The sequence below is a fragment of the Lissotriton helveticus genome, chromosome 7, assembly GCF_964261635.1.
Source record: "Lissotriton helveticus chromosome 7, aLisHel1.1, whole genome shotgun sequence".
In the NCBI taxonomy this organism is placed as follows: domain Eukaryota; kingdom Metazoa; phylum Chordata; class Amphibia; order Caudata; family Salamandridae; genus Lissotriton; species Lissotriton helveticus.
The window spans coordinates 1018053911-1018080350 of NC_136068.1; the positions used below are offsets into that span (position 1 = coordinate 1018053911).

The window sequence follows — 26440 nt, forward strand, 5'->3', positions numbered from 1 at the left end:
TGGGATCTTGAGCCCATAAAGGCAGATATTGTTTTCATCTTAATGGCCTGCTTAGAGTTATCAGAATCTGGCATGGCATAGGGTCTTTAAATAATTTTAGAACTGCCATCTTGGTTGGTCATATCCCGATCTCCCAAATCCCTGTTGGGCAACATTCGTTGGTGTGTTAGCTTTTCAGCGTTATTAGGTTTTTGGTGCCCCCGCAGCTGTGATACAATAAACTCAGGGAAGTTAAGTTGTTTTGCGGTTCTTGTAATACTGCCCATGCAGTGAGGATCATTGCACAAAGCAGCTATCTGCCAAGTTGGGTGCTACTTAGTTTCATTTCATATAGAAGAGTGTCAGATGTCAGAACCCATGACATTACTTGCAGGGTTTTTGCTCCTGAAGGTGTGACTTTCAACACTTGGAGAAAGACCAAGACGTCCTCTAGGTCTATATCCTACCTGAGCTTTCCTGAACAACAAAACCTGTGTTTTGTTTGGTTATTGAGACTGTGAATCTCACTCAGGTGAGTACAGGCCATAGAATGCCAGTCATCTCTTGATCTCATTTCCAAGTTCTTTTCCCAAGTGTATGAAAGTAGGATCTGCTTGGTGTCAGTGTGTTTTTGACTGTAGTTTGCTGGGATCCAGCCAACCAGGACCCCAACCACTGTGCTCTCTCCTTAAATTGGCTCTGGTAAGTACTTTGGTACATCCACAAGTGGCTACTGGTGTACCCCTATAAGTCCCTGGTATTGGGTACTGAGGTAACCAGGGGATAGGCACACCTGGGGTCTCCCATGGGCAGCAGCATGTATTGTGCCACCCATGGCAGTCCACTTAAACTCTGACTACAGGCCTGCCATTGCAGCCTGTGTGAGATGGTGCTTGCACCTCCCATGACAGATATGAGTTTTCTTATATTTGCGATCACTGCACTTAAAATCCAGAAGTCACCCCTATGGTAGTCCCTTCAGACCTGAGGGGAGGGCACTTGGTTATAAGGGTGAGGGTGCCCCTGCATCCCCCCCTGAGACCTTCCGGGGACCTCTAGCAAGCCCAAGTACAGAGTCAACACTTGAACCCTTATTTTTCATAAACACTGTGTGTTTTTTTCTAATCTATTCTACACTATTGATTAAATGTGGTAAAACAAGCTGCTTTACACTCCTTCGAGATAAGCCTGAAGGATGCTCTCCACAGCTACCCCTTTGAGAGCTTTAAGGTTATCAAAGACGACTAAAATCACCATAAGAGTTGCCTGGATTAGTGCAAGGTGCATCACTCCTTTAAGTGTGCACTATATACTTTGCCAGCCTCCTACATGACCCGCTAATGGTCCTCTGTGTGCAATATTTAATACATCTGACACTGGAATCAGTACAGGTTTATAACAACGAGATGTTTGGTACCAAGCATCCCATAATTCAGTGAAGCCATCATGTTCTCATGTACTCACTATGGCTTCCCTCTTTACTTACAATATCCAGGAATCAAAATGGATATTTCAGTGGGTATATCTGCTCATGCACATATCTGCTCATGCAGATATACACTCACAGGAGATACAGTGCACCTTGCCTTTGGACTACAAGGCCTGCTGACCCATATACCATGCAATGACTATGGGTCGACTCTTAAGTCTGGTCTGCTCCAATGCACACAGTCTGCAATGGCACAGTGCAGGGCCTTGGTGAAGGGACTCTAGGGTGGCATAATTCATTCTGCAGCCCTGGTGTCCCTCTTCAATGCCAATGCCCTGGGTACCAGGTGTACCATCTACTAGGGACTTACACGGGCCACTGAAGTTGTACCAATTGGGAAACAAAGGGTACAGTTTAGGGAAAGAGCACTGGCAGAGGGACCCTGTGCAATTCCAGTCAAAGTTACAAAATTTTCACAGAAAATAGTGGGCTCTAACCATGCCCAAAAGATGCACTTTCCTGCACTTAACGATCCACAATTAAAATTCTGCAAAACCATCCAAAAACCTTCAGACAGCAATCTTGCTTGATCAATCTCCAACATAACAGTGACAGCTCCTGCCTTGAAACCGATACTGAAACAATCTGTTCTGTCAATCACAACAACAGAGACCATCGTCATAATCTGGTAGGATATAGTTAGACCTTAATCTTGTTTCAGTTCACTTCCTGTGAAAGATAATAAGCCATAACATAATGTATAAAAACATGCCATAAAACATCATAAGGGGGGTTATACAGTTAATGTATATTCTACAGTGTATTACCCACCATACCATTACCCCCACAGACATTCCACTGCCCACCCTGCTGGGGCTTACAAATAGTCCAGAGCTAAGTCCAGTAAACAGAATCTGTTGCAGCAGTGGCCTCAGAAGTGTGGCCTGCGAGTTAATTCAGCAATGGTGTCCAGTTATCCTTAGGCCGAGATGTTTTGAAGTAGCAGGGTACTACAGAGGTCAATATGCACACGGCACTGTGCCGAGGAGCAAAGCCATTCAGACTCTTTGGGGAATGTGCCCATGCCCCAGCACATGGTCACCCATCTTTTTCCCAATAGTAATCCTATATCAACCAATTTTCTATGTTTGAGCACCCTTTTCACATATCCCAGAAGGGCATGCATCGGTTAGACCTGTAGGGACAGTTCAGTCAGTCTGTGCCAGTATTTGGCAGGAGGGTGGGGGGGTGGGGTGGGGGGGGGGGCTTCGTCACGCTAGGTGGATAAAATCAGTCTCTGGAGATGCGTATCATTCACAGCTGCCATTATCCCTCCCACCATATCTATATATTTTAGCAGACGTATATTAATTAAAATTGATGTATAAAATTATAATGTGTAAGGTGATGTCTTCCATTCATTCGTTTGGTATGTTTACAGCACTATTCCCATTGCACATCCGATACTCGAGTTGCCAGAACTTAGGACCAATTGTCGCAAGATCTACAGCTTTTTTGTTGTGTCATGTAATGCCAGACAGTGCTACAACATGGAAAATAGGGATTGTCAAGAAAATTGTTATTGTTACTTTAGCTTATATAGCGCCATCTCACCTACAGGTCTCAAGGCGCTTATGACCAAAGGAGCAGCCAGGAAATCTCACGCAGAAAGGAGGGAAAGAGCAATAGATTATATAGATCCAAAGGCTTCTCTAAACAAAAGAGTTTTTAGCTGTTTCCTAAAGCATAAGAGGCTAGTCTCTTTCCGAAGATAGTCTGGCAGCTTATTCCACAACAGTGGAGTCTGTATGGAAAAGGCTCTTCCACCCTTAGTTGCCATTTTAAAACGGGGGAAGGCCAACAGCTGGGCGTCGGATGATCTAAGAGTCCGTTTAGGCAGATATGGAGTCAGGCGTTCCTTAATATAGGCAGGCGCCTGTCCATAAAGCGTCTTATGCGCAATGCACAGACTCTTAAATTCCACCCTCTGTTTCACCGGGAGCCAATGGAGTTTTAGCAATAACGGTGAAGCATGAGAGCATCTAGGAAGCCTAAAAATTAGACGCGCAGCATCATTTAAGACAACTTGCAGTCTGTGTGTCAGATTTTTTGGCAAACCCAAGTAGAGGGCGTTGCCATAGTCCAGGCGTGATATAATGGTGGCAGAGACCACCGTACGGAGCATGGATTGGGATAGGAGGGGAACTAGCCTACGCAGCTGCCTAATTAGGCCGATGCATGTGCCCACGACGGTTGAGATCTGAGCCGTCATTGACAATTCCTGGTCAATTTTTATGCCAAGGCTTTTCACACTTGGCACTGGCAGCGGTGCGGATCCAAGATCTTGGGGACAGAACAAATCCCCCCATGGTGATATGCCCGTAGATACCACAAGAACCTCTGTCTTTTCAGGGTTGATTTTCAGCCAATTGGCCGTCATCCACCCCACTGTAAACTTGAGCGCCTCTTGCACATATCCATGTGCTCCAGATGAGTTCTCAATGCTAAATAACAGCTGGGTGTCGTCAGCATAGTTAAAAACACGACAACCCATAAGTACCAGAGATTCGATTAAAGGTTGTAGGTAGAGGTTGAAGAGCAGCGGTGACAATGCTGAACCCTGCGGGACTCCCCAATCCACACTACCAACCTCGGAGATGTAATCCCCCAAATGAATCCTCTGCTGCCTCCCAGTCAGAAAGGATTTAAGCCAATTATATGCCATGCCTCCAATTCCAAAATCAGCCAGTCTGTCCAGGAGCAGGTCATGGCTGACAGTATCAAATGCCGCTGATAGGTCTAAAAGTACCAGGGCACTCGGATTCTTACTGTCAGCCATGCCTCTAAGCTTATCCAGCACTGAGAGCATCACTAACTCTGTGCTGTGGTGAGCCCGAAAACCCGCCTGACGCTCCTGGAGAAGACTGTGTGATTCCAGAAAGCCAGACAACGACTGCAACACATGTTGCTCCAGAATTTTAGACATAAATGGAAGTTGTGAGATAGGTTGATAATTTTTTTAATTAGTAGCATCTGTTCCTGGTTTCTTTAACAAGGGTCTGACACAAGCCTCCTTGAAACCCAGTGGGAGATAGCCCGTCCGCAGTGAATTATTCAAAAGGGAAATAATGTGGTCCTCCAAGATAGGGAGCGCTGCCCGGAAAACGCTGGGGGGCAGGGGTCCGCTGGTGACCCTGATTTTATGGAATTCATCAATTGTTTGAGTTTCACAGACTCGATCTCTGGAAAACTCATAATAGTGCAGTCTTGAGGAGCACCTGTAGTCTGCTGTGGAGTGAAAGCGGTTCCTGCCTTACTCTTAATCTCCAAGAGGATGGTGTCTACCTTTTCTAGGAAGAACTGTTGGAAGATGTTACAGTCGATTTTAACTTCGTCCTTTGACGGCTTCTTTGTTAATTCTGAGAGGATCTTAAAGGTTTCTTTCTGTATGTTGTCAGCTTGCTTTACACGATTATCAAAGTAATCGGCTTTAGCAGCCAAGATAAGTTTCTTATAGCTGTTTAATAGAGATTTATACTGCTCCCGATCCCTTTCCTCCTTGGATTTCCTCCAGATTGTTTCTGCGCAGCGGAGCTCTTTCTTATCTATCTATCAAAAACAGGCCGTGGTACCAAATGAGGTAAGGTAGGAACTTTAGTCAAAAAATTTGGAACAGTTCTCAAAATAATTCCCTCTTCCAAAATTCTCAAACTATCAGATTTACATGATAGTAATTAATGTACCCATCCTTCTAGCTGGCAACATTGCAGCTAGGAATAGAACGTTAAAGGTTAGCAAATTCAACTCCACCAAGGATAGAGGTTGAAAGGGAAAACATTGCAACCATTTAAGGACCAGTGGTAAATCTCAAAGCGGACCTAAGGATTGTACCACAGGTCTAGAAATTGAGAAGCTCTTAAGAAGGCTAAAGACCAAGGGCTCAATCTAGATTTGGAGATTGGGCAGTCCTCCACCAGGGTGATGTAGTAAATTACTCTGTTGCCCTGGTGAATGTCCCTAGAACCACATTTAGAAATGTCCATCGGGCCTGTGAATGTACTGTAACTTTGGCTTGAGGTCTGTCAAACTGACAGAACCATACAGCAAAGTTCCAAATCTATTTTTTATTTTGAAAAAGAAATTCCCAAAGTGGGGTTTTCTTTATGAAAATAAAAAAAGAATACCCCACTCACCATTGGAGATATTTCCCATGGCGAGGGAAAAATTGGCAGTTTGCACTGGCCCTTACCGGTGACAGGCAGTGAAAACTGACCTGTTTGTCCACCCATCCAAATTAGGTGGGCAGACATAGTGGCCAACTTCTGACGGCCTTTACTCTATTGGGCCATCAGAGGGGTGTAAACATGGTGGAGACGGAGTATATTCCACTGTGTTACATCAAAGGTCCATCCGCATTTAAATCGGGCGGACAGACCATTATGTTGGCGGTAACGATACAATGGCACGACGGAGTATCCTTACTATCAACATATAAATCAGCCCCTAATTTTCCATTATCAGGAAATCCCCTGTCCTGCGGATTCCTAAAGGCTCCGCCCACCGATCTCTTAATTTTTCAACTGAAAGACCTTTAGTACAACCCTCAAATAAAAACTGTAACCCATTCCAATCTCACAATCAGAAAACAAGTACTTCTTTTTCCCACACCATCTTTGACAAATCTTCTAGTTCCTCGAATAAGAAGACTATGTGGAAGTATGCCTAGATTGTTGAATTACAACTGCTAGATGCTCAGGAACTTACTTCTTCCTCAACCCCTCCCTTTGAATTTCCAGACCGAAAGAGGTAAATGAGTGAGAGAGAGAGATCCCATAGTTACCCCGTTGGAAACAATGGTATTCTCCAATGAGGAAGTTGACACATTGACAGAGGAGGAGAGAACAATGATCTTTTGGGCCAAAAGTGGGCCACTACAATTACCTGTGGCCCCTCCCTCTAAAATCTTGCCAACAATTTGGGAATAAGAAGCAAAGGGAAAAGGCATGAAGAAGTTTCTGAGGCCATAAAATGGATAAAGCGTCAACTGCCCACTCTGGAGTGGGTGTCTGGGAGCAAAACTTCTCCAGTTGTGTGTTGTCAGGAGAAGCAAAGAGGTCCAGGTTAAGGTTCTCCAAATGTTCAACATATCTTGCTAAATGTCTGCTGCGACAGACGTAGATCTCAAGATTGGTGTCATGCTTCATCATCGGGGTCTTCCCGCTCGTCTACCGAACGGGGCAGTGCTGCGACAAGCGACTACGCTGGAGCACCTTTTGAGTGAAGGTGCTATGTGAGTGAGTGGGAGTGAGTGTCAGTAGGGTCAGGGGTGATATGGTGATATTTAAAAAAATACCTGGCCTAGTGTAAAGAAAAAGTATTTATTAAGCACTGGCTGGTATTATTAAAAAACGTGATGTCGGAAAGATTAAGCTGGTTAGTGTGCTAGCTTTCCTGTGCGGGTCAACATGTTTCGGGGCACCATGCCCCTTCGTCAGGACCGGGGTCAGATCCCCCTGTCACTCACTAGATGTTTTGCCACAGTGCGTGTACGTACCCTAAACTGTAAGGTAGTAATTTTTATCAATGTGTATTTATATTTTATACACCCTAGCTAGTACTGGTATGCTTGGTTGTATGCCTGAAAAAACAAGAACCAGGAGTTACTAGTGCGCGGATCCCAAAGCGCTTCGCTTAAAGGTACCTGTGAAAAGAAATGGTGGAAAAAAGAAGCTCATACACATAGTGCATACAGATACTGCTGGATGTCCTATGGGAGATGAATGCTTATCCATTGAATCTAATAAGCATTCATCTCCCATAGGACATCCAGCAGTATCTGTATGCACTATGTGTATGAGCTTCTTTTTTCCACCATTTCTTTTCACAGGTACCTTTAAGCGAAGCGCTTTGGGATCCGCGCACTAGTAACTCCTGGTTCTTGTTTTTTCAGGCATACAACCAAGCATACCAGTACTAGCTAGGGTGTATAAAATATAAATACACATTGATAAAAATTACTACCTTACAGTTTAGGGTACGTACACGCACTGTGGCAAAACATCTAGTGAGTGACAGGGGGATCTGACCCCGGTCCTGACGAAGGGGCATGGTGCCCCGAAACATGTTGACCCGCACAGGAAAGCTAGCACACTAACCAGCTTAATCTTTCCGACATCACGTTTTTTAATAATACCAGCCAGTGCTTAATAAATACTTTTTCTTTACACTAGGCCAGGTATTTTTTTAAATATCACCATATCACCCCTGACCCTACTGACACTCACTCCCACTCACTCACATAGCACCTTCACTCAAAAGGTGCTCCAGCGTAGTCGCTTGTCGCAGCACTGCCCCGTTCGGTGGACGAGCGGGAAGACCCCGATGATGAAGCATGACACCAAGGGCCCTTTTGGTGTGTGAGGGGTATTTTAACACATCATGTGTATTCCAACACCAACAGGATGCACAATAAACCTCTCCGAGGTGGACCTTTGTGATTACTAAAACTTTGACAAGAGGAGGACGTGCCCACCTCGGTGCCTACCAGCACCACCTCTTCCATCCCCTTTTTTGATTTTCTCTGTAGATCTCAAGATGTCACAAGCTTTCAGCTCAGACAGTCCGCTCAAACATTGTCTTTCCCCTAAGGAAAGGTAATTGCTTTGCCCAATTCCCTATTTTCACTGCTACCAAATTCAATGTGGAGGATCTTGATCCCCTCTGTCTGTTGAATTAGGCGATCGCTACATGAATGTCCGTTTGAAGAAGCACATGATGATGCTGTGGGCATTTCTTAAATTACTTTAGAGCTTCTTAAATTTCAGACAGTTCTCTCCAGTTCGATGATTGATGTTTTTGAATCCATGACCACTGTCCCTCATCTGAGAATTCCCCTACAGTTGCTCCCCATCCTACCAAACTGGCACCGGTAGGTAAGAGGGGGACTGAGAGTCAAAGAAAGCCCCCTGGCCAAGGAAGACTTCTTGAGCCACCACTGAAGTTGTGTTGATAACTTGTGTAGTGACTGGTATTTCCATAATGTAATCTGTTAATGCTGGTTTCCAAAACCTGAGGACATATCAGTGGCCTCATATGCAAACGTACCCATTGTACGAGAAAAACACAAGAAGCCATGTGGCCTTGAACTTTCAGCCACCACCTCACTGAAGCCTTGTTGTGTCCAAACAAAAGAATGTGGGTATGTCCCATCCTGCTCTGTCTTGAGGGACATAGACCATACTATCCTGAGTATTGAAGATAGTCCCACTAAAAATACTCTCTTGGGGACGGACTCAACTGACAGTTTGCATAGCTCAGAATGAGACCATGTGCTTTCAGACACTTCTTTATCAGTCTTACTCCATCTAGGATTCCCTGCTTTGTTTTGGACACCAAGAGTCAGTTGTCCAGATATGGAAACATCTGCAGATGGACAGAAGTTAAGGGGGCACAATCATTTTTGTGAACACCACGAGGGCAGATTTTATTCTAAAGGGCAACACCAGGAACTGATAGTGGATGCCCAAAACACAAAATCTCAGAAACTTCTGGTGCTCCAACTAAATTGGTATGTGAAAATACAATTCCATCAGGTCTATGATAGCTAGAAGGTTTGTTGGGAAAACCATCACAACTCTTTTCTGTATTGTCTCCATCTTGAAATGTACATTTTTCACCAATTTGTTCACATTCTTCAGGTCTATAAGTATGAGAAGTCAGAAGTCGCCACTTACTTTCAGAATCAGAAAAATCCTTTGGTAAGATCCTTTTCCCTGCTGGAACTAAAATAACAGCATTCTTCTGAAGTAGCACTTATATTGATGATTTCATCTAACTTCTATTTGCATGTAGGATCTTAAGTAGAAATGGTCCTTGTGTTTGGAGTAGCAGAGAAAAACTCTATCCGGTCGCCATGCTCCACTATCTGTATGAACCAAGAATTCATACTTCCAGAAAGTGAGCAATCCTCCTCCTAAAAGTAAAGTAAAGTCCACATTTGTAAAGCGCACAATCACCCGTAAGGGTCTCTAGGCGCTGGGGGCCGTCGGGAAGATTAAGCGAGCTATTGCCCAGAGTCACATGGTGCTGGGCTGACCTGCCGCCGGAGCCGGGGATCGAACCGTGGTCCCCAGATTCCAGCGTCAGTCGCCCTGGCCGCGGCGCCACACCTCTTCCACCTATAGCCAATGGGCCATTTCTGACATAGTCGGGATCTCAGTTTGGTATTCTCTAAAGGAGATCTGCTCTTAAAATCATTCTGAGGTTTGAAGTACTTTCAATTCTGTCTTTTTGGTCCTTGATTATATTGACACTGAGAAGGTTGATAAAAGGATGTGTTGGACTTAAAACTAGATAAAACAGATGATAAAGGCTGAGATTGCCTGAAGGAAGAGAAATGTGTCTCCTCCCTAAATATTCTGGGCAACTTCTCATCTAGTTCAGGACCAAGCAGTTTAGTACCTTCAAAGGGCATTTTTACAGTTGTGTTCTGTTGTTCATAATCAATGTCTCAGAGAAAAACATGTCTTCTTACAGCGACTGTCGCTCCATATAAAGCTGTACCCTTACTACATCAAAGAAGATGTTGGACATGATTGCTGCTTGTTTTTTCAGACCTTCAATCAGACTTTAGCATTCTTCTCCCTTCTAGACTGCTTTAAAAATCTCCTTAGAGTAAGCAGGCATAGTTTGGGTGGTATATGCTCCATACATTCCTTCACTCATTACCAAGTTTGAATCTGCATATGCGTTTTTAAAGCATATTTTTTTTATAAATGGGATATTCAATCATGTTTTCCACAGCCATTGAAGTATGCCCTACTAATCTGGCAACCAAAGAGTCAATTGGAAGAGATTCTGGAAACTTCTTATCTATGTCTTCCAGAGGGAAAAGTTTAGACATAAAGTGAAGAATTACAATTATGTCTGGGTCTTTCCCTCTCTCTCAGATTAGCATTTTATACATGCTGATGGCTAGGTAGCAAAGATGTTTATGACTTGACAAATTATCTCAACACTGGCAATGTAGAAGACGGGAGCTTCAACACTGAAAACCCCATATTCATCTGAATCCTGGATAGTATATCAGGCAAAATGTATTTATCAATGCCTTCAAAATCCGATGACTAAGCATGCTCTTCCTCCTTTTCATCACTATTAAAAGAAGATGACAGAAGTATTGTCTTATCAGACTTCCTAGGCATATCTTGTAATCCAACCAATGTATCTAAAAGTATCCTCTTTACTCACTAAATCAAAACACTCATCCCCGGGTCTCGTGTTTTTCTGGATCTCTTTCTAGGGGGAGACGTGGATCTGGAGATGGAGTTCGAACTCACAGAGGATGAATCCATATTTTATATTTCCTGTGGTGCTTTCCAATACAGAAGAAGTAGAATGCAAAAGTGCAGAGGAAACACACACCGAAAACAAAGCCAACAGCATGAACTTAAAGGTCAGATCTGTCAACACCAGTGTAGACTACAATTTAATTTACCTAGTTCCAGCACTCACTTACACACCATGGACCCTTCTTCTACCTCCCCGCTTCAGCGTAGAATTGACCATATCTTAGAATAGAATGGGATTAGGTAAAATACGCACTCACTGCCTGGTTTTAGTCCAGTTAATGAGGTCGTTTCACCTCACAAGTAATTGACTGGAAGAGGACTTAATTAGGCAGGGATCATATAGCATGCATTCATTATACACACATACATCTTAAGTCAGGGAACTACATACACGTAACAGATGCACCTAAATGAAAAGCACTCTTCTATAATTCTAAAATTGCCTGCTTTATATAAACATTAACTAAGCACAATAAAACATATCTTTATGTTCTGCAGCTTCCTTGTAGCGATGATATGTATTTCACAATTTGTGTTCCATTTTTCCTTTTTACCTAATCTCTATGAAAGTCGTATCTAATTGTCATATAATATTCGCACTTTAATAGTGTAGAAACGGAACACCTCTCCCAACACAAGATGGCACCCTCACATTTTAGGTTCACCGAGTCCGTTCGTTCGCTTCCGGTTCAGTTCTTCCAGGATGCTATGCAGCACGCGCTCTACCCTTTTGCATTTTCCCTTACTGTACCGCACATTCCGCACAGGAAGTGACGGTCGTATCATGGCGAAAAGCAAATTTGAGTATGTGCGGGAGTTCGAGGCGGACGACGCGTGTTTGCGGAACTGCTGGGTGGTGATCCGGCTGGACGGGCGCAACTTTCACCGGTGCGGGAATCATGGTCTCGGAGAGGGCTGCGGGAGGACCTACTGGGTAGTAATTAACCTGGGCGGGGCTTAAAAACGAGAGAAACACAAAGGGGAGAATCGCTGGTGATAGGCGAGAAGAGGAATTGATTGTTGTTAAATTGTGAAATGGATAGTGACCGAACTTAGAGAATGTTAAACGAACGTAAAAGAAGTAGCAAAAGGCGTGGCTAATGGGTTGAAAGTGTCGTAACTGTGATGGATATGAACAGGGCGGAGCTGAGAGGCTTTTGAAATGAGCTGCACGAAAAGAGTGACTGCTCTGTGTGTGTTGAGATTATTGAAGGTCTGCCCTTGTATAGGAAAACACTTTAGCTGTATTGAACCAGTGGTCGAAGTGGGGTAAAAAAGTAGGGGAACTGTGGGCGGAGAATCAGAGGGCGGGAATAACCTGAGGATTGGATCTGTGGACGGAGTTAGAGGTGTGGCCAGGATGCGCAAAACATCCCAATCTTTAGTATTTCTGTGGCATTTCACTGACCAGTTACAGTTTATTATGTTATGTAATTCAACCAATGGATACACATGATTAATATGAGCTATTGACATTAGAAACATATTCCACTTTGTGAATTTATTTTTATCACAGAATGTCCCAAAAATGCTTAAAAGTGGAAGCACGAGCCATTTGTTTCCGAGCCATGGAGTTTCTGTTGTCAGCAATATACACAGAGACAATCGATTCTACTTGTGTAAATGACTGTATAGGAAATGTTACATAAGACAAAGGACTACAAGATGTAGGACATTACATGTAATGGGGTGACCCTGTAACCCTCAGAACCTGGGTGGGTAATGAAACTATTAATAATGGTTCTGTCGCAACGAAATACACAATGATATAGTATTTCTTATTGCGTTACTTCGAGAATCCGTCCCTGCACGGGTACCAGAATAGTGGTATCAATACACACAAAGCACACTGACCACAAGGGAAATAAAGTTTTAGTCATATATTTCCATCATACCTGAATCATGTTAAAAACATTAATTTTGCTGACCAACAAAAACATATACACTGAATAGACTCTGTGCAGAATTGATATACACTTAAAAACCAACATACATTGATGTCAAATCATACGGTTCTTTAACAAGGTCAACTATAATTGCAATAAACCAATAGGTACATCAATTAATTCTTGGGTCCTAGTGGGTTTTTGTATAGCTGATTCATGGAAAGAAGAAATGCGTTGACGTTTCGACCCTGGGGGGGCGATGCGCTGGTTGTGCGCATCAAAGGCGGGTCTTCATCAGGACTGTACAAAGGTGGGACAGCCTATGGGCATAATAGACATGTGTCAGAAGTGGGTCAGTGGTAGTGTGCGCAAGAAGTGAGGGCATTTACATTGCTCACCTTCAATGAACCTTGGCTCCTCATGGAAACCTGGTCCTGTATGATTAGAGTTGCTGGTCAGCCGACTCAGTCAACACGATTGTCCTTCGACCTATACATGAGGTGGTGGTAATTACTCATCTCACATAGTCCCTCTATGCTAGCTTGTCATGAATTACGATTGCATAGATTTTACATACCTAAGTGGTGGTTAATCTACCGGCTAGTGTTAGTGGCATTATATACAACGGTTTAAACTAGGGCGTGGCTGAAGCCTGCAATGCTAAGATTCTACCCAGGTGCTAGTCAAAGTAATGACAACCACATGCCTGGCATTATATGCACTTTCTGCCCTAGTGAGTAACAATAAATTAAAACTAAAAAACGATTCACGTAATATAGGAGCACTCCAAATGTTAGATTAAGTACTAACTGTCTTTACCAAGGAAGTATGGTTTCTGGCTAATTAAGTAAACATGTAGGAACGTAAGAAGCTACACTGGTAAAAAACACGCCGCATGCTTTACAATAGCACAGGCAGCGATCGTTTTTTTGTTTTAATTTATTGTTAATTGAGCTTCTAAAAATAAATAAGGCTATGGAGAGAGAGTAATGCCGGATTGGTTAAAGGACACCACACTGCCAATTGCTCAGGCAGAATGCTTTCATTTCTTTTGAGTTTAGCTTTAAGATGGGGCACTTAGGGAAAGAATGTTGAAATATATGAGGGCACATCAGTAAGGTTTTAAAGAGCGCGCTGAGACAGAAGCACTTTTTCGTTACTCACTAGGGCAGAAAGTGCATATAATGCCAGGCATGTGGTTGTCATTACTTTGACTAGCACCTTGGTAGAATCTTAGCATTGCAGGCTTCAGCCACGCCCTAGTTTAAACCGTTGTATATAATCCCACTAACACTACAGGGAGCACCAGTCCTAATAGATAACCTCGTATCCCCTCCACAGATCAAGGAAACCATAACCTTTTCATCTGCATAAGCGGTAGATTAACCACCACTGAGGTATGTAAAATCTACGCAATCGTAATTCATGAAAAGCTAGCATAGAGGGACTATGTGAGATGAGTAATTACCACCACCTCATTTATAGGTCGAAGGACAATCGTGTTGACTGAGTCTGCTGACCAGCAACTCTAATCATACTGGACCAGGTTTCCATGAGGAGCCGAGGTTCATTGAAGGTGAGCAATGTAAATGCCCTCACTTCTTGCGCACACTACCACTGACCCACTTCTGACACATGCCTATTATGCCCATAGGCTGTCCCACCTTTGTACAGTCCTGATGAAGACCCGCCTTTGATGCGCACAACCAGCGCATCGCCCCCCCAGGGTCGAAACGTCGACACATTTCTTCTTTCCATGAATCAGCTATACAAAAACCCACTAGGACCCAAGAATTAATTGATGTACCTATTGGTTTATTGCAATTATAGTTGACCTTGTTAAAGAACCGTGTGATTTGACATCAATGTATGTTGGTTTTTAAGTGTATATCAATTCTGCACAAAGTCTATTCAGTGTATATGTTTTATATGTTTTTGTTGGACAGCAAAATTAATGTTTTTAACATGATTCAGATATGATGGAAATATATGACTAAAATTTTATTTCCCTTGTGGTCAGTGTGCTTTGTGTGTATTGATACCACTATTCTGGTACCCGTGCAGGGACGGATTCTCTAAGTAATGCAATAAGAAATACTATATCATTGTGTATTTCGGTCCGACAGAACCATTATTAATAGTTACAAGGTGTAGGAGTCACATGATAACCATACTAGTAGACAGTATAGTTTAATAGTGATTGGCCTGGAGAAACACAAACTCAGAATTTAAAACTTAATACCATGATTGGGGGTTCTCTTTAAAAATCATTATTGATTTGTATAAAAAATAACACTTTTTGCAACATTAGGATAATCAAAGGCTTAGGGAAAAAAACATAACGCTTTAGTTTACCTTGCAGTTTGTATGCAGCTCTTAGATGAAAGTTAATAGCTCACTGTTCTTTGTTAGGATTTTAACTTATAAACTGCAAGTAGCAAAAGGAACTCACTGACAAAAGCAGTAACCCACTGATCTATTTACAATATGTGCACTTTGTGATGGGCCTGGTATATTTTCTTTGCAGCAGGCACATTAACCCTCTGCGCTATCTTTACATGAGTCCAAACTACCACTAGACAAATCTTCGATCTCGCTCTAGGAAGAAGTTTATTCATCAGAGTTATCATGGCATTTTTATTATTGCCGCAAATAGCTGGCGGCCAGGAAGGAGGCAGCAAGTGCTTTTAAAACCATAATATACGACACCCCCACTCAAAGTCAGCACCCGTTGCGGTCACACCAGTCGCACCGCCCTAGAGCCAGCTCTTCTCAGAGGTCCTGTGACCTCAGTGACAGAGTGACTGTTGCTCTAGGGTCTGCTACTTCGTAGGCCTGCCCGCAACACTGGAGGTGAACTTCAGTATGGATTGTGGTGGGCAAGCCTTCAAGGTGAACCCACACTTAACACTGCTAGGGTCCACCTGCTGGTGCTAACACACCAGGGCTTTTCTGGTGCCTTCTAAGGTCTGGCATGGGAATGTGCTCCCTCAGGAGAGTGGTCTGGGGGACTGTTCATGAAGGCTGAACCTGGTTCCCCAGTTCTAAATTTAGCAGCTCTGCCCCCAGTGCTACATCTGCTCCCTCACTGAACACCATACTGCCCCACTGAGAGAAACTGATGAGGTAAAGAACAACAGCACACTAATAAATACCACAAAGAACAAAATCAACTTAACAGCGGATCGGATAAAAACTCAAATAAAAAAGGGGAAAACGGAAGGAGCTCCAGGCCCAAACGGAATACCACCGATAATATTTAAACACAACATCAAATTCTGGAGCAATACACTACTGCCTCTTTGCGGGCATACAAGAATTAGAAACCTGCCCCGAATCCTGGCAAGGATCGATAATAAGCCCAATTTACAAGCAAGGAGATAGGAGTGATCCTTGCAATTATCGGTTGATCGCTCTACTTGACATAGAAGCAAAGTATTATGCGGGCATCTTATTGGATGAATTGACATCTTGGGCAGCGTCAAAACACATCATCCCGGAAAATCAAACAGGGTTCTGCAGGAGGACAAGGAACTACTACCAATGTCATGGCATTAACTCTGCTGACAGACGCGGCCAAAGTAGGAAAGAACTCCCTGTTTTTATGTTTTATCAACTACAGCTCAGCCTTCGACCATGTGGACCGGGGCAAACTATGGCGAAAGCTTGACAAATGGGGGATACCGCAACCCCTCCTGAAGCAATTAATCTTACTCCACACTAACACCATGGTTAAGATTAAGCTGGGAGACAACGCACCTCTCCAGGAGAATCAATACCTCTAAAGGACTAAAACAAGGGTGCGTCCTAGCCCCTACTTTGTTTAATCTTTTCCTGGCAGACCTACCAGGGGAACTGGACAACACCAAATCGCACGCCCCACGGTTGGGGGACACCACGCTGTCCAACCTCCTCTACGCTGACGACCTGGTTCTAATTAGTCGAACTCCAATTGGCCTTCAGCAACTTCTAAACACTACCTGCACATTTTAGAAGGCCAGGAAAAATTCCTGGTATCTGGACGGACAGAAATTGGACCATGTAGCATGCTACAAATATCTGGGGGTCCTAGTAGACAACAGAGGCTCGCCCAAACCGCAACCAGAGACGCTGCATCGAAAAGGCACCATGAGCAGCTTTGCGATGATCCCCTTGAAGAAAATACTGCCAGATTATACGCTTGACCCGCTTCTACAAGTATTGAGAGCTCGCCTTCAACCGATGCTAACATATGGGAGCGAATCAACTCTCGGAAAAGATGCTCTTACCCTCGATAGAGTGATCAGCAAAACCTTCAGAACAATCTTTCGGCTACCCAGTTATGTATCCCCTGCCCAAATCCGTCTGGAGTTCGGGATCCAAAAACAGACAGTGGAAAGAAGGGGCAGCTTTATAAAATGCTGGCACAAGATTAGAAATGCAGAGCAAGGCACCCTAAACGCCCACCTTTGGTCTGAGCTGCAGCGACGAGAATCCTCATACGCAAGGACGTATCTGATTTAATCGTTAGAAGTACTCGAACTGTCTGACCTCTGGAACACCTCAGTAGATCACAAAAGCTTCAAAAAGCTAGTAACAAAGGTTACAAAAATAACATCGCTATTAGAGGATACGGAAACTCTAGCAAAAAGGGCACATGGATGGACAGTCTTAAACGATTACAAAACACTAAAGACTCAAGTGTATATGGATCATGGATTCAAACAGAAGACTAAAGAGGAATTTTTAAAGCTACTATTCGGTATACTACCAATTCTCCCCCATCTGGCCCCATGGAAAAGGAACCAGGAAGACAAAACTTGCCGTCTCTGCAGTGCAGGACCTGAAGATATTATCCACATAATATGTATCCGTCCAACCTTAACGGACAAAAGGAGATCCTTGTTACGCACAATATGGAACCAGAAGGGCATTAGAACCTGCAGACAAGCAGTCAAAATATGTTTTAATCCGCAGGAGACCCAATTAAATTGCAGACTTACAAAATACTTTGACGCAGTGACGGAGAGAATTAAAGAGACACAAAATGAGGAAACAGAGTAACATTTAGTCACTGCCGCCGAGCACAACTCCGGGACCGAACAATAGTAAAAATGTAAACTGTTAATATGAACTTCATAATTTTAACCCCTGATAATTTATTTTTACCTTTGACATGTATCTCTTTTAAAGACGTGCACTTTAAATTGTGAGTTTTAATTAACTGTGCAATAAACTTATCTTATCTTATCACTGAGAGAAACTCATACTGCCTTCAGCCACAATCCAATTTGACCTGCTAAAAATAACTGGATGCGACTCAATTCAAATTACACAGTAGGCAAGATCAATATGCTGCCTAAAAGAAAAGGTAACAACATCCTGGAAAAGCAAACACTCTTAAGGAATGAAAGATTTAATAAAGCATGTAAAATGTAAGCAGGAACATGGTGAACTTAACGCTTTTACAGTCATTATTCAGAAATCAACAAGTATTTTTGCCTGAAAAGTTAAGGACATAACTGCAGGGCCCAGAAAGGACCCATTTCAATGTCCACTGCTTATATGCTTACAAAACGTAAGCAGTATGGTTTCAAAAGACCACATTTGTGAACACAAAGCCGCCGTACACATTTCGTTTTCCAATCCACCCATCAGCCAGGTATTGCAGTACCTCCAGGCAGGGCCTGTCCTAGGATTTTCAGGGCCCTGGGCAAAAGGGAATGTGGGAGGCCCCTGAAATCTACATAAGTGACACCTTCTGATCTCAGGGAAGCTGCTTTGTGCAGACTCAATTTGGGCCGCAGCTCCTCTTCTCAGCCACCCCAAGCAACTCTTGTACAGCCCATTTCGAACTGAAGGTGTGAGAATTGCTTGGGGGCTGAGTTAAACCTGGGAGAGGAGTTGGCCTAACGGCTAGGGCGCTCGACCTCGGACCTGGAGGAACTGGGTTTGAGTCTCGGTAACGACGCCAAACATCCAGTGATTCTGGGCAAATCACTTAATCTCCCCGTGCCTAACAAAAAAAAAAAATGAATGTCTGTCCTCATGTAACGTAACTGGTGCTATGTAAAGCGCTCTGATACCCGATTCGGTTTGGGTCTAGTTCGCGCTATATAAAACTCTGCACAAAAAAAAAAAACCTGTGTGGGCTAAAGTGCTGACAATGGGCGCCCTGCCGAGTCTCTGAACTGGCTGCCTGAGAGGTGTACCCTCCCCTCTGCCTTCCCACACCATCCCTTAGAGGCCCCAGGAGGGGGGCCTGCTCCCATGAGCCCGTTTGTGAAGCATTTCTTTCACTCTGATCGGCAGACATACACGAGGACTAGTGGGGTGTTAATTGCCATTGTGGGGGGCCCCATCCTGGCAGGCAGAGTGCCAGGCCCTGGGCAGCTGCCAACACTGCCCATGCCTAGCGCCGGCCCTGCCTCCAGGTAGGAGGTACTGGAGGAAAACAATGCTGTTCAAAGAAAGACAAGAAAACAAAAGTAGCGCTTTACTGGCAAACTCTGTAAAGTGGCGCTAATGTAAAATATCTGGCCACTTTAAGAACACTCCATCTTGCTTTATTTAATTATTTTTCAGAGTTTGAACATTTTATTTCCGAGGCTGCACTTTGGAATAGTAAAATGTCAAAACGGCATTTCCAGCAAAAGTGGTTTTCTTTTTTGAATCCATTTCACAGGGGTCCAAATGGACGACAGGAAGAGACGGTGAGAACCATTTCTTGATTCATGATTTTCAGAAAAGTGAGAAGGAGTTAGACGGAACGAGAGGGAATAGGGAATAGGGAATAGGAGTAAGAAAGAGGGGGCAGCTGCCAGCGGCAGAGCAGAATTCTTGTCTTGTCTGGGCAGGAAGTAAGAGACAGAGACCTTATCCTTCTCTGCTCCCCGCCCGTCCACGAACAGAATATTTCTGACGTCCAGGGACGCATGTTCATAATAAAAAAGTAGGGGAACAGAATCTACAGAATTAAAGAAGTAGGGGCACGCCACTTTGACCACTGTATTGAACACATGACTGGATGGGGCAGGCAACCTTCAACTGTAAAAGAGAGTAGGCTTGCCAATTGCCTCCATGTAGTCCGGCACGATGCTTACAGTTTAGGACCTTCTCTTTGAAATTAACTTGGATTGATTTAACTTAACCAGAAGTAAACTTTAACAGAACTCTATACCCATTGGCACCTTCTCCTTACTGCTCTATCTTCCGGTGGCATGGCTAAGGTTTAGATAGTTGTCTTTTTTGCTTTCTTGAGTCCAAGACTGCCGTGAGAGAAGTACAGAATCTGTTGTCTTAGAAAAATTGTATGACCTCTGCCCCTCAGTTTATATCACAATCAAATATGAGTATCGTTAATCTTCAGGAAAAGGTATCTACTGCTATGATCTTATTTCTATTTCACGACCGGAGCTGAAAATTATGCATAATTTCCCCCACTTTATTATTCAGCAGCAGCTCCCACGTTCACTTTTCGAACATTAACAAAATTGCATTTCCCAGAAACAAAGGGAAACGTCGACAACATACTAACAATACAGTACAGCAATCTCACGTTTCTGCCCACTATAAATCCTTGTGTGTGACCTGAAATTGTGTTTTACTATTTTGCTTTTTATTTTGTGGGACGGTTTAAGTGATTAGCTGCTCTTTTTACCCACAAAGAGTCTGTCCGTTTGGACGATTACTCCTACGTGCTAGGTTTCCCACTTTGGGAATGTTAGGGCCTTTGTTTAGAGCTGCTCTGTGTAACAGAGCCTTCTGGCAGGTGGTTGGGCTGTCACTGAGCCCGCGACTGAGGGCTCAGCCCAATTTCTATGTTGACCCCTGGCCCAACGTTACAGAAAGAAGCTCTTTGAGCCCAATGGGCGTTTTGCGCCTGATGGACACCTATCTGAAAGGTGTACCATGAAGCGGAGCAGAGTTTTCCCTTACCGCTCTGCTGATAGGTGTTGTGCGTTCTTTGGAGTAGTTAGAGCTCTTGTCTGATGGGTTATTGGACTCTAAGGAGCTCAGATGAACTTGATCTGTATATTGGCAGGCATGCTCTCCAACTAGACTCTGCTTGGGCACTAGGACTAATTTCATATTTAGGCATTGAGGCGAGAGTGAAGCCTGAAGGATATTAAAGGGTTCTTGATATATTCATGTCTGTGCCTGCCCACCCTGCATTTACTTTAGTGTGCGTGGTATGAAAGCTTGGGAACACTCTCAATTGAATACAAGAGAAGATGGGAACTTTTTCCCTGCAGAACAGTGTTTGTCTGAGGAGTTTGGACACTCTCTGTCTGTAGCAGTAACTTTTACCCTAAAGGCCATTACTGAACAATATATTCTTCAACAAAAAAGGGGAGGAGGAGAAAACACTGAGGATCCTTACCATCTTCCAGACATAACAATTAACCAAGGTCAGGCCCCTCTATGATAATCGAATTCAAGTTTCAAAACCCTTCTTACCTAACCATTGAGGTTCTAAAAGGGTCCCCAACCTCGAAACTTTGTGGCATGCTTCATCATTGGACCCTCAACCTATGAATGACCCTTAATTAGGGTGGGCTTGACCAGGCATCTGGGAGCATTAGATATTGAAGAAATGAGAGGAGATAGAATACAATTATCCTGGATTAAACCATATATTCATTTATTTAATGATGGTCATCCCGATAAGGCTAAAACAGACAGTACAATAGTTCTTAGACATCTGAGAGTGGTAATGGCCTCTGCTGTGGTCATGTGATCACGACAGAGGACTTGGACGCAAATATCCTTATCTGGGTGACCACAAAACTTTCTACCTTATTGGCGAAGTTCTTGAAAGATCCCTAAACAGTTCTTGATAGCTTGCCAAGACAAGCTCTGGGACGTGATGGACCCCTCTTACTAGATTCTGATTTGATGAAAGAAGTGGTCAAGGCTCTGGGAGACATTTTGGGCCAGATGTAGGTAATTCCGATTTACCTACTCTTAAATACCAAATCATACCGATTCGGTATTTAAGAGAGAGGTAAATTGGAAGTAGGCAGATGTAGGTAATTTTTATTTTACAATTACTGATTCTGTAAGATTCGGTATTTACCGATTCGGTAAATACCGAATCGGTATTTGCCATTGATTCCTATAGGCCTTGAAGCCCATAGGAATCCATGGGAAATACCGATTCGGTATTTACCGAATCGGTAAATACCGAATCTTGGCATGGGGAACGGGGTGTCACTTTGACACCCTGTAGCACCCCAATTGCAGGCTTGTGTGCCATGTGGCACACATACATGCCCTAAGGGCATGTCTGTGTGTCACATGGCATAGGTGTACATGCACAGATGTGCATGTACACTAGAATTCGGTATTTTACCACCCAATAGGATTGGGTGGTAAATACTGACTCCTAAAGGGCCTGTGGCACTCTTTGAGGTGCCAGCTACATCTGGATTTACCGATTCGGTAAATATACCGAATCGGTATTTTACCGAATCGGTAAATTTACTGATTCTGGAAAATTCGGGCCCCCTACATCTCAAAAACCAATTACCGGTCGGTAACGGCCGAAATCGGCCGCTACCCACCGGTAATTGGCGACCTACATCTGGCCCTTTGTCTCCAGGGATAGTTTCCAGTTGGGCACAAAGTGTTGTATGTATGTTGGTTATGCCAACTATGCCTTATCAGTGGAACAACGCTGGCCCCTTTCAATTAAGGTGGATCCATAATTGGGGAAACATGCTATGTCGGCTGCAGAAGCTGTGGACCAGGAGTTCCTTTCAGAAAAACTTTTGTGAAGGAGCAGGGGGAATTTATGGCAGCCTTTTTTGACCCAGACAAAGCCAAAACTTTGATTAAGAAGATCTTTGGTGAGACAAGGAAAGGAGGCTTGTCTGATGCTTCACCCAACAAGGTCTTCAGAAAACAATGTAGACAGAATTATGGCTGGCAGAATAGGGGACAGTTTGGTTCCTTCTTCCCATCTAGAGAAAATGCCAGAGGCTAAGGAAAGAGCACATGCCTTAGAAGGTTATTCCGATAACAATTATCTCCTTTTTAGGTCGAGGACCGAAGGCTGCGCTTGCGCAGTCTCCGGGAGGAGATTTAATGATTTTGAGTATCGGAGCTTGAACCTGCCTTTCTCCTCCATTGGCTTGCTTCCTAAACGGAGGCCAGCCATTGGATGAGAGAGGCGTCACTCAGTTAAAGCCCCGTCTCTTTCGGATTCAGGGGCGTGTTTTTTTTCGGTTCTTTCGACTGTGACGTCATCCGTCACTCAGAACGCCAAAAACACGCCCCCGAATCCGAGTTGCGGCCGCCATTTTGCTTTTTTCTTGTTTATGACTTGTTTGTTTTGAGAATGTATAATTGCAAAATCGAAACATTTTGGGATGAAAGTACATTTAACCAAAAAGTATGTGAGACAATCAAAACAAAGATCTCGTCAATTGTTTCCGGCAGAAGCAGGGTTAAAGGCCTAAGGCTGCATTTGCTGTCTCCGTTTACCCCTCTGGTGCGCACGAAGAACCCGGCACTGGTGTTCACGTGGAGCGGCTGGAGCGAAGGGACCCGTGGCTCTTCGCGGGGCACTGCCAGCCGCGGGAAAGCCTTTCATTTTTTTATTAGCACTGCAGGAATGAAGCAAAAGGAGGTTTCTGAGCAGTTTATTTTGTTCCTCTTTAAACAATCTCCCCGCTAGACGGACAGCCGGCCCGTGAGTCTGAAAAGCCCTCGCTTCGCCGGAGGAGCCGAAAGCAGCGTTGACCTTAAATGGTAAAAGCTCCCTTGAGTGAAAGAGAGGCTGGCCTCGGGGGGAAAAAAAGGGAGAACTCCATTTTGGGTTAGTTATTCCAATAACTGAGGGGAAATCTGCTCTATCCGGCCGAGAACCAAGAGCTGGACCTCAATACTTCTTAAAGGTACAGTGCATTACAATTGTCATGTATTTATTTACACTGTAGCGCTCTTTGCATTCATTGAAATTCATCTAAAATGTACAAAAGATGTGTGCAGCTGTTTCGAATGTGGTATGAGAAGGCGGGAGATAAAACCACACATGTAAAAGATTGTTTACTTATTCCTCAAGTTTACAAAGGCATATGTGTACTATACAAACGCCAGCAACGCAGGGAGAGGTCTTGGAAGCAAACTAGCTACATTTGGAATTCATTCCTTCTCAGTATGTGTGTGTAAAATGTTTGTTTTACATATTAATGTCAGTGTCTTCGAAATGCAAGCATGTTTTTTAGTAATGTGGCAAACACTGGCACATGCCGCATTTGCGCGTGATGTTTTGTCAAGAGACTTCTTGCAGCCTTCCCCTACTCCATGTATGTGTGTAGTGTCGAGAATTTGCTTGGATCCATGCACGGGAAGCGCCACTGTCGCACCACTGCCTTCTGGGGGCTTTCAGGGCCTGGATTTGGGTATACAGTGGACACCAAACCCAGGTCTTTTGTACATAACATGTTTGATGTCCCTGGCTAAGTTCTTGGTGTTGACATGCTGGTAATCGCAGGAGACCAACAAAAACTTCATGCGTAGGGGTCAGAGTGCATTTTTCGTTCCGTCTCCATGATTTTATGTCTAACCTGAAAAAACGTGATCTATTTTGAAGATCGACCCAGTGTTTCCATTGCCAAAACCGACAGCTCTGTTTTCATAATCAGAAACAGGCGTTTCATGTATGCCAGCATTCAGTATAACCCTGCGTGTCAGACTGCCTTTAGAGAAAATACATTTTAAGCTCACTGCAACCGAGATTCTGGGAATAATGCACGCAATTAGGGTAAAAGAGGTTTGTAACTGTCAACCGAACCTTAGGATGCAAGAGGACCATCGACCAGATGTATTATCTTTCCGGTTGCAAAAAAGTGGTTGTAATTTGCATCTTGACTGGTTACGATCAGAAACATATTTTGCTAACTGACTAGTGTACTAATAGGTCGATTCCCAAAATAAGGAATTGGAGGGAGTGGCCGTCTGACCTACGTAATGAATGTTCATTAGGTAGGTTATAAATTGTGACTCGGTCCGGTTGATCACAGTCACAGGGATCGTGGCTGGCAGACCATAATGTCTGTGATTTCCTTTTAAATAAAGGAAATCATTTTTTTTTTAAGCGGGCTGATTTCCTTAATTAAAATGTGACTGCTTTAAAAATATATATATCTATTCTTTTAAAGTGTCATTACGAGTTGAATGTGGTCCCCTACTCCTGAAAGTTTTACCCCAATTCGCAAAGGGGAAGGTTGTAAGAAGTAGTTCTTCCCTTTTGCGAATCAGTTGTCCTCCCAGCTTGCGGCCGGGTCAGTAATTTCTTAGTCAACTGCAACTGCTAATACAGCTTTATGCACATGGATAGGAATCACAATTGGGAAGGGATTTACAAACCGCTTCCCTTCCAATTTGAGATTCGTAAATCATTTCTAAATCCATTGCTAGATTCAGTTAAACTTTACCGTCTCCTAAAATAACTTTAGCACATAGCACAACACTTTTTCATGGTTGCAAACTGACTAACTTAGTACATTGCAGGTTTTGTGACTGCTTAAAAAGTTTAGTACATTTGGCCCTGATTTCTGTCTGTTTAAGGGAGAGGCTATTCAAGCTGTTCTCTTCAAGCACAGCTAACAATGTTTGGAACTAGAATGTTTAGGTTTTGTTTGCCGTTCATGAATAGATTTTGGATAAAATATTATACAATGTTAATGGCCAGTGAAATTATGTGATTCTGTGCCTGCATCATTTACTGAATCACAAGGCGAATAGGTGAGTAAGAATGGGCTAGGAGGCTATGAGGGAAGGTGTGAGTGATCAGGGGCTGAGGTACAGCGAGAAGGGATTGGCCAATTTGGACTGTGTTAACATACCTGCCAGCTCACACGGTGCCACCGTGTGATATCGGCTCCCATCACAGGGTTTCCAGACGAGGAGGCAATATCACATGGTGGCAGGAAAAACGAGATGATAGCCACTGCAAATAGTGGTCAAGTCTTGTGTGTGTGTGTGTGTGGGGCTCTGTGTGTGTGGGTGGCTCTTTGTGTGTGGGTCTGTGTGTGTGGCTCTGTGTGGGTGTAAATGCAATAGGGCATGCATTTGCGAGCGATTAAGCTATTGGCATTGTAAATGACAATGCCATTTATTTAACGATTAAGCTATTGGCAATGTAAACGACAATGCCATTTATTTATGATTTAAAAAAAAAAAAAATTTCATGAGCAATGCCAATAGCTCTACCTTTAATAATGCCGAGACCATTGCATTGTAAATCCTTGTCATTCTAAAGCTAGAGGGGTGTCTGTTGTACTTTAGGGCTCAATTGGGGCTGCAGCCCTCACTGGCCCGTGAATTCCACACTTCGCTTAAGGGTTCCGCTCAACTGAATCTCTGCTGGAACTCGCTTCCTCCAAGCACTCTTCTCCTTCTCATGGGGTCCTGTGGTCTTTGCGGGTAGGCATATGCTCTTGCTCAAGGGGATGGGGTCTTGATTTTCTGGTGTGATGTATCCTTACCTATCTGGAACCCTAGCAGGCCCTGGTCCCTAGTCCTAGTGACAATATGCAGAACCTTGCTGAGCTTCTCCAGACTGATGTACAGCCAATGTTTGACTAGTTGACCGTTTGACAATTTAGGATACTCAAGCTCCACTTTTTAGGTCGAGCCTAGGGGCAGCGCGCATGCGCTGCTCTGCTCTCTGTAATCCATCTCTCATGCTAGACCACACCCCCTCATTCTATTTGTTGCTTTGTGTTCCTTTCTGTGGTTGTTTGTTTTTACTGGTTGAACACTGCCCTTTGTCCCGCCGTTGGGTGTGGTTTCAATTTCCAGGCGAC

General features: G+C 43.7%; 1 protein-coding gene across 2 annotated transcripts in view; it reads left to right on the plus strand.

The window, feature by feature from the left end:
* Nucleotides 1-26440, plus strand: part of THG1L (tRNA-histidine guanylyltransferase 1 like) — a 170237-nt gene that overhangs the window by 97533 nt on the left and 46264 nt on the right. Inside the window, exon 1 of one of the 2 annotated variants that reach the window (XM_078653720.1) lies at nucleotides 11429-11646. The exons of the other annotated variant lie outside the window; for it this stretch is intronic. Within the exon in view, the coding sequence (XP_078509846.1) occupies nucleotides 11462-11646 (185 nt within the window). The 5' untranslated portion in view covers nucleotides 11429-11461. Of the gene's footprint in view, nucleotides 1-11428; nucleotides 11647-26440 lie in introns of those variants that run through there. 2 annotated transcript variants of the gene reach the window in all.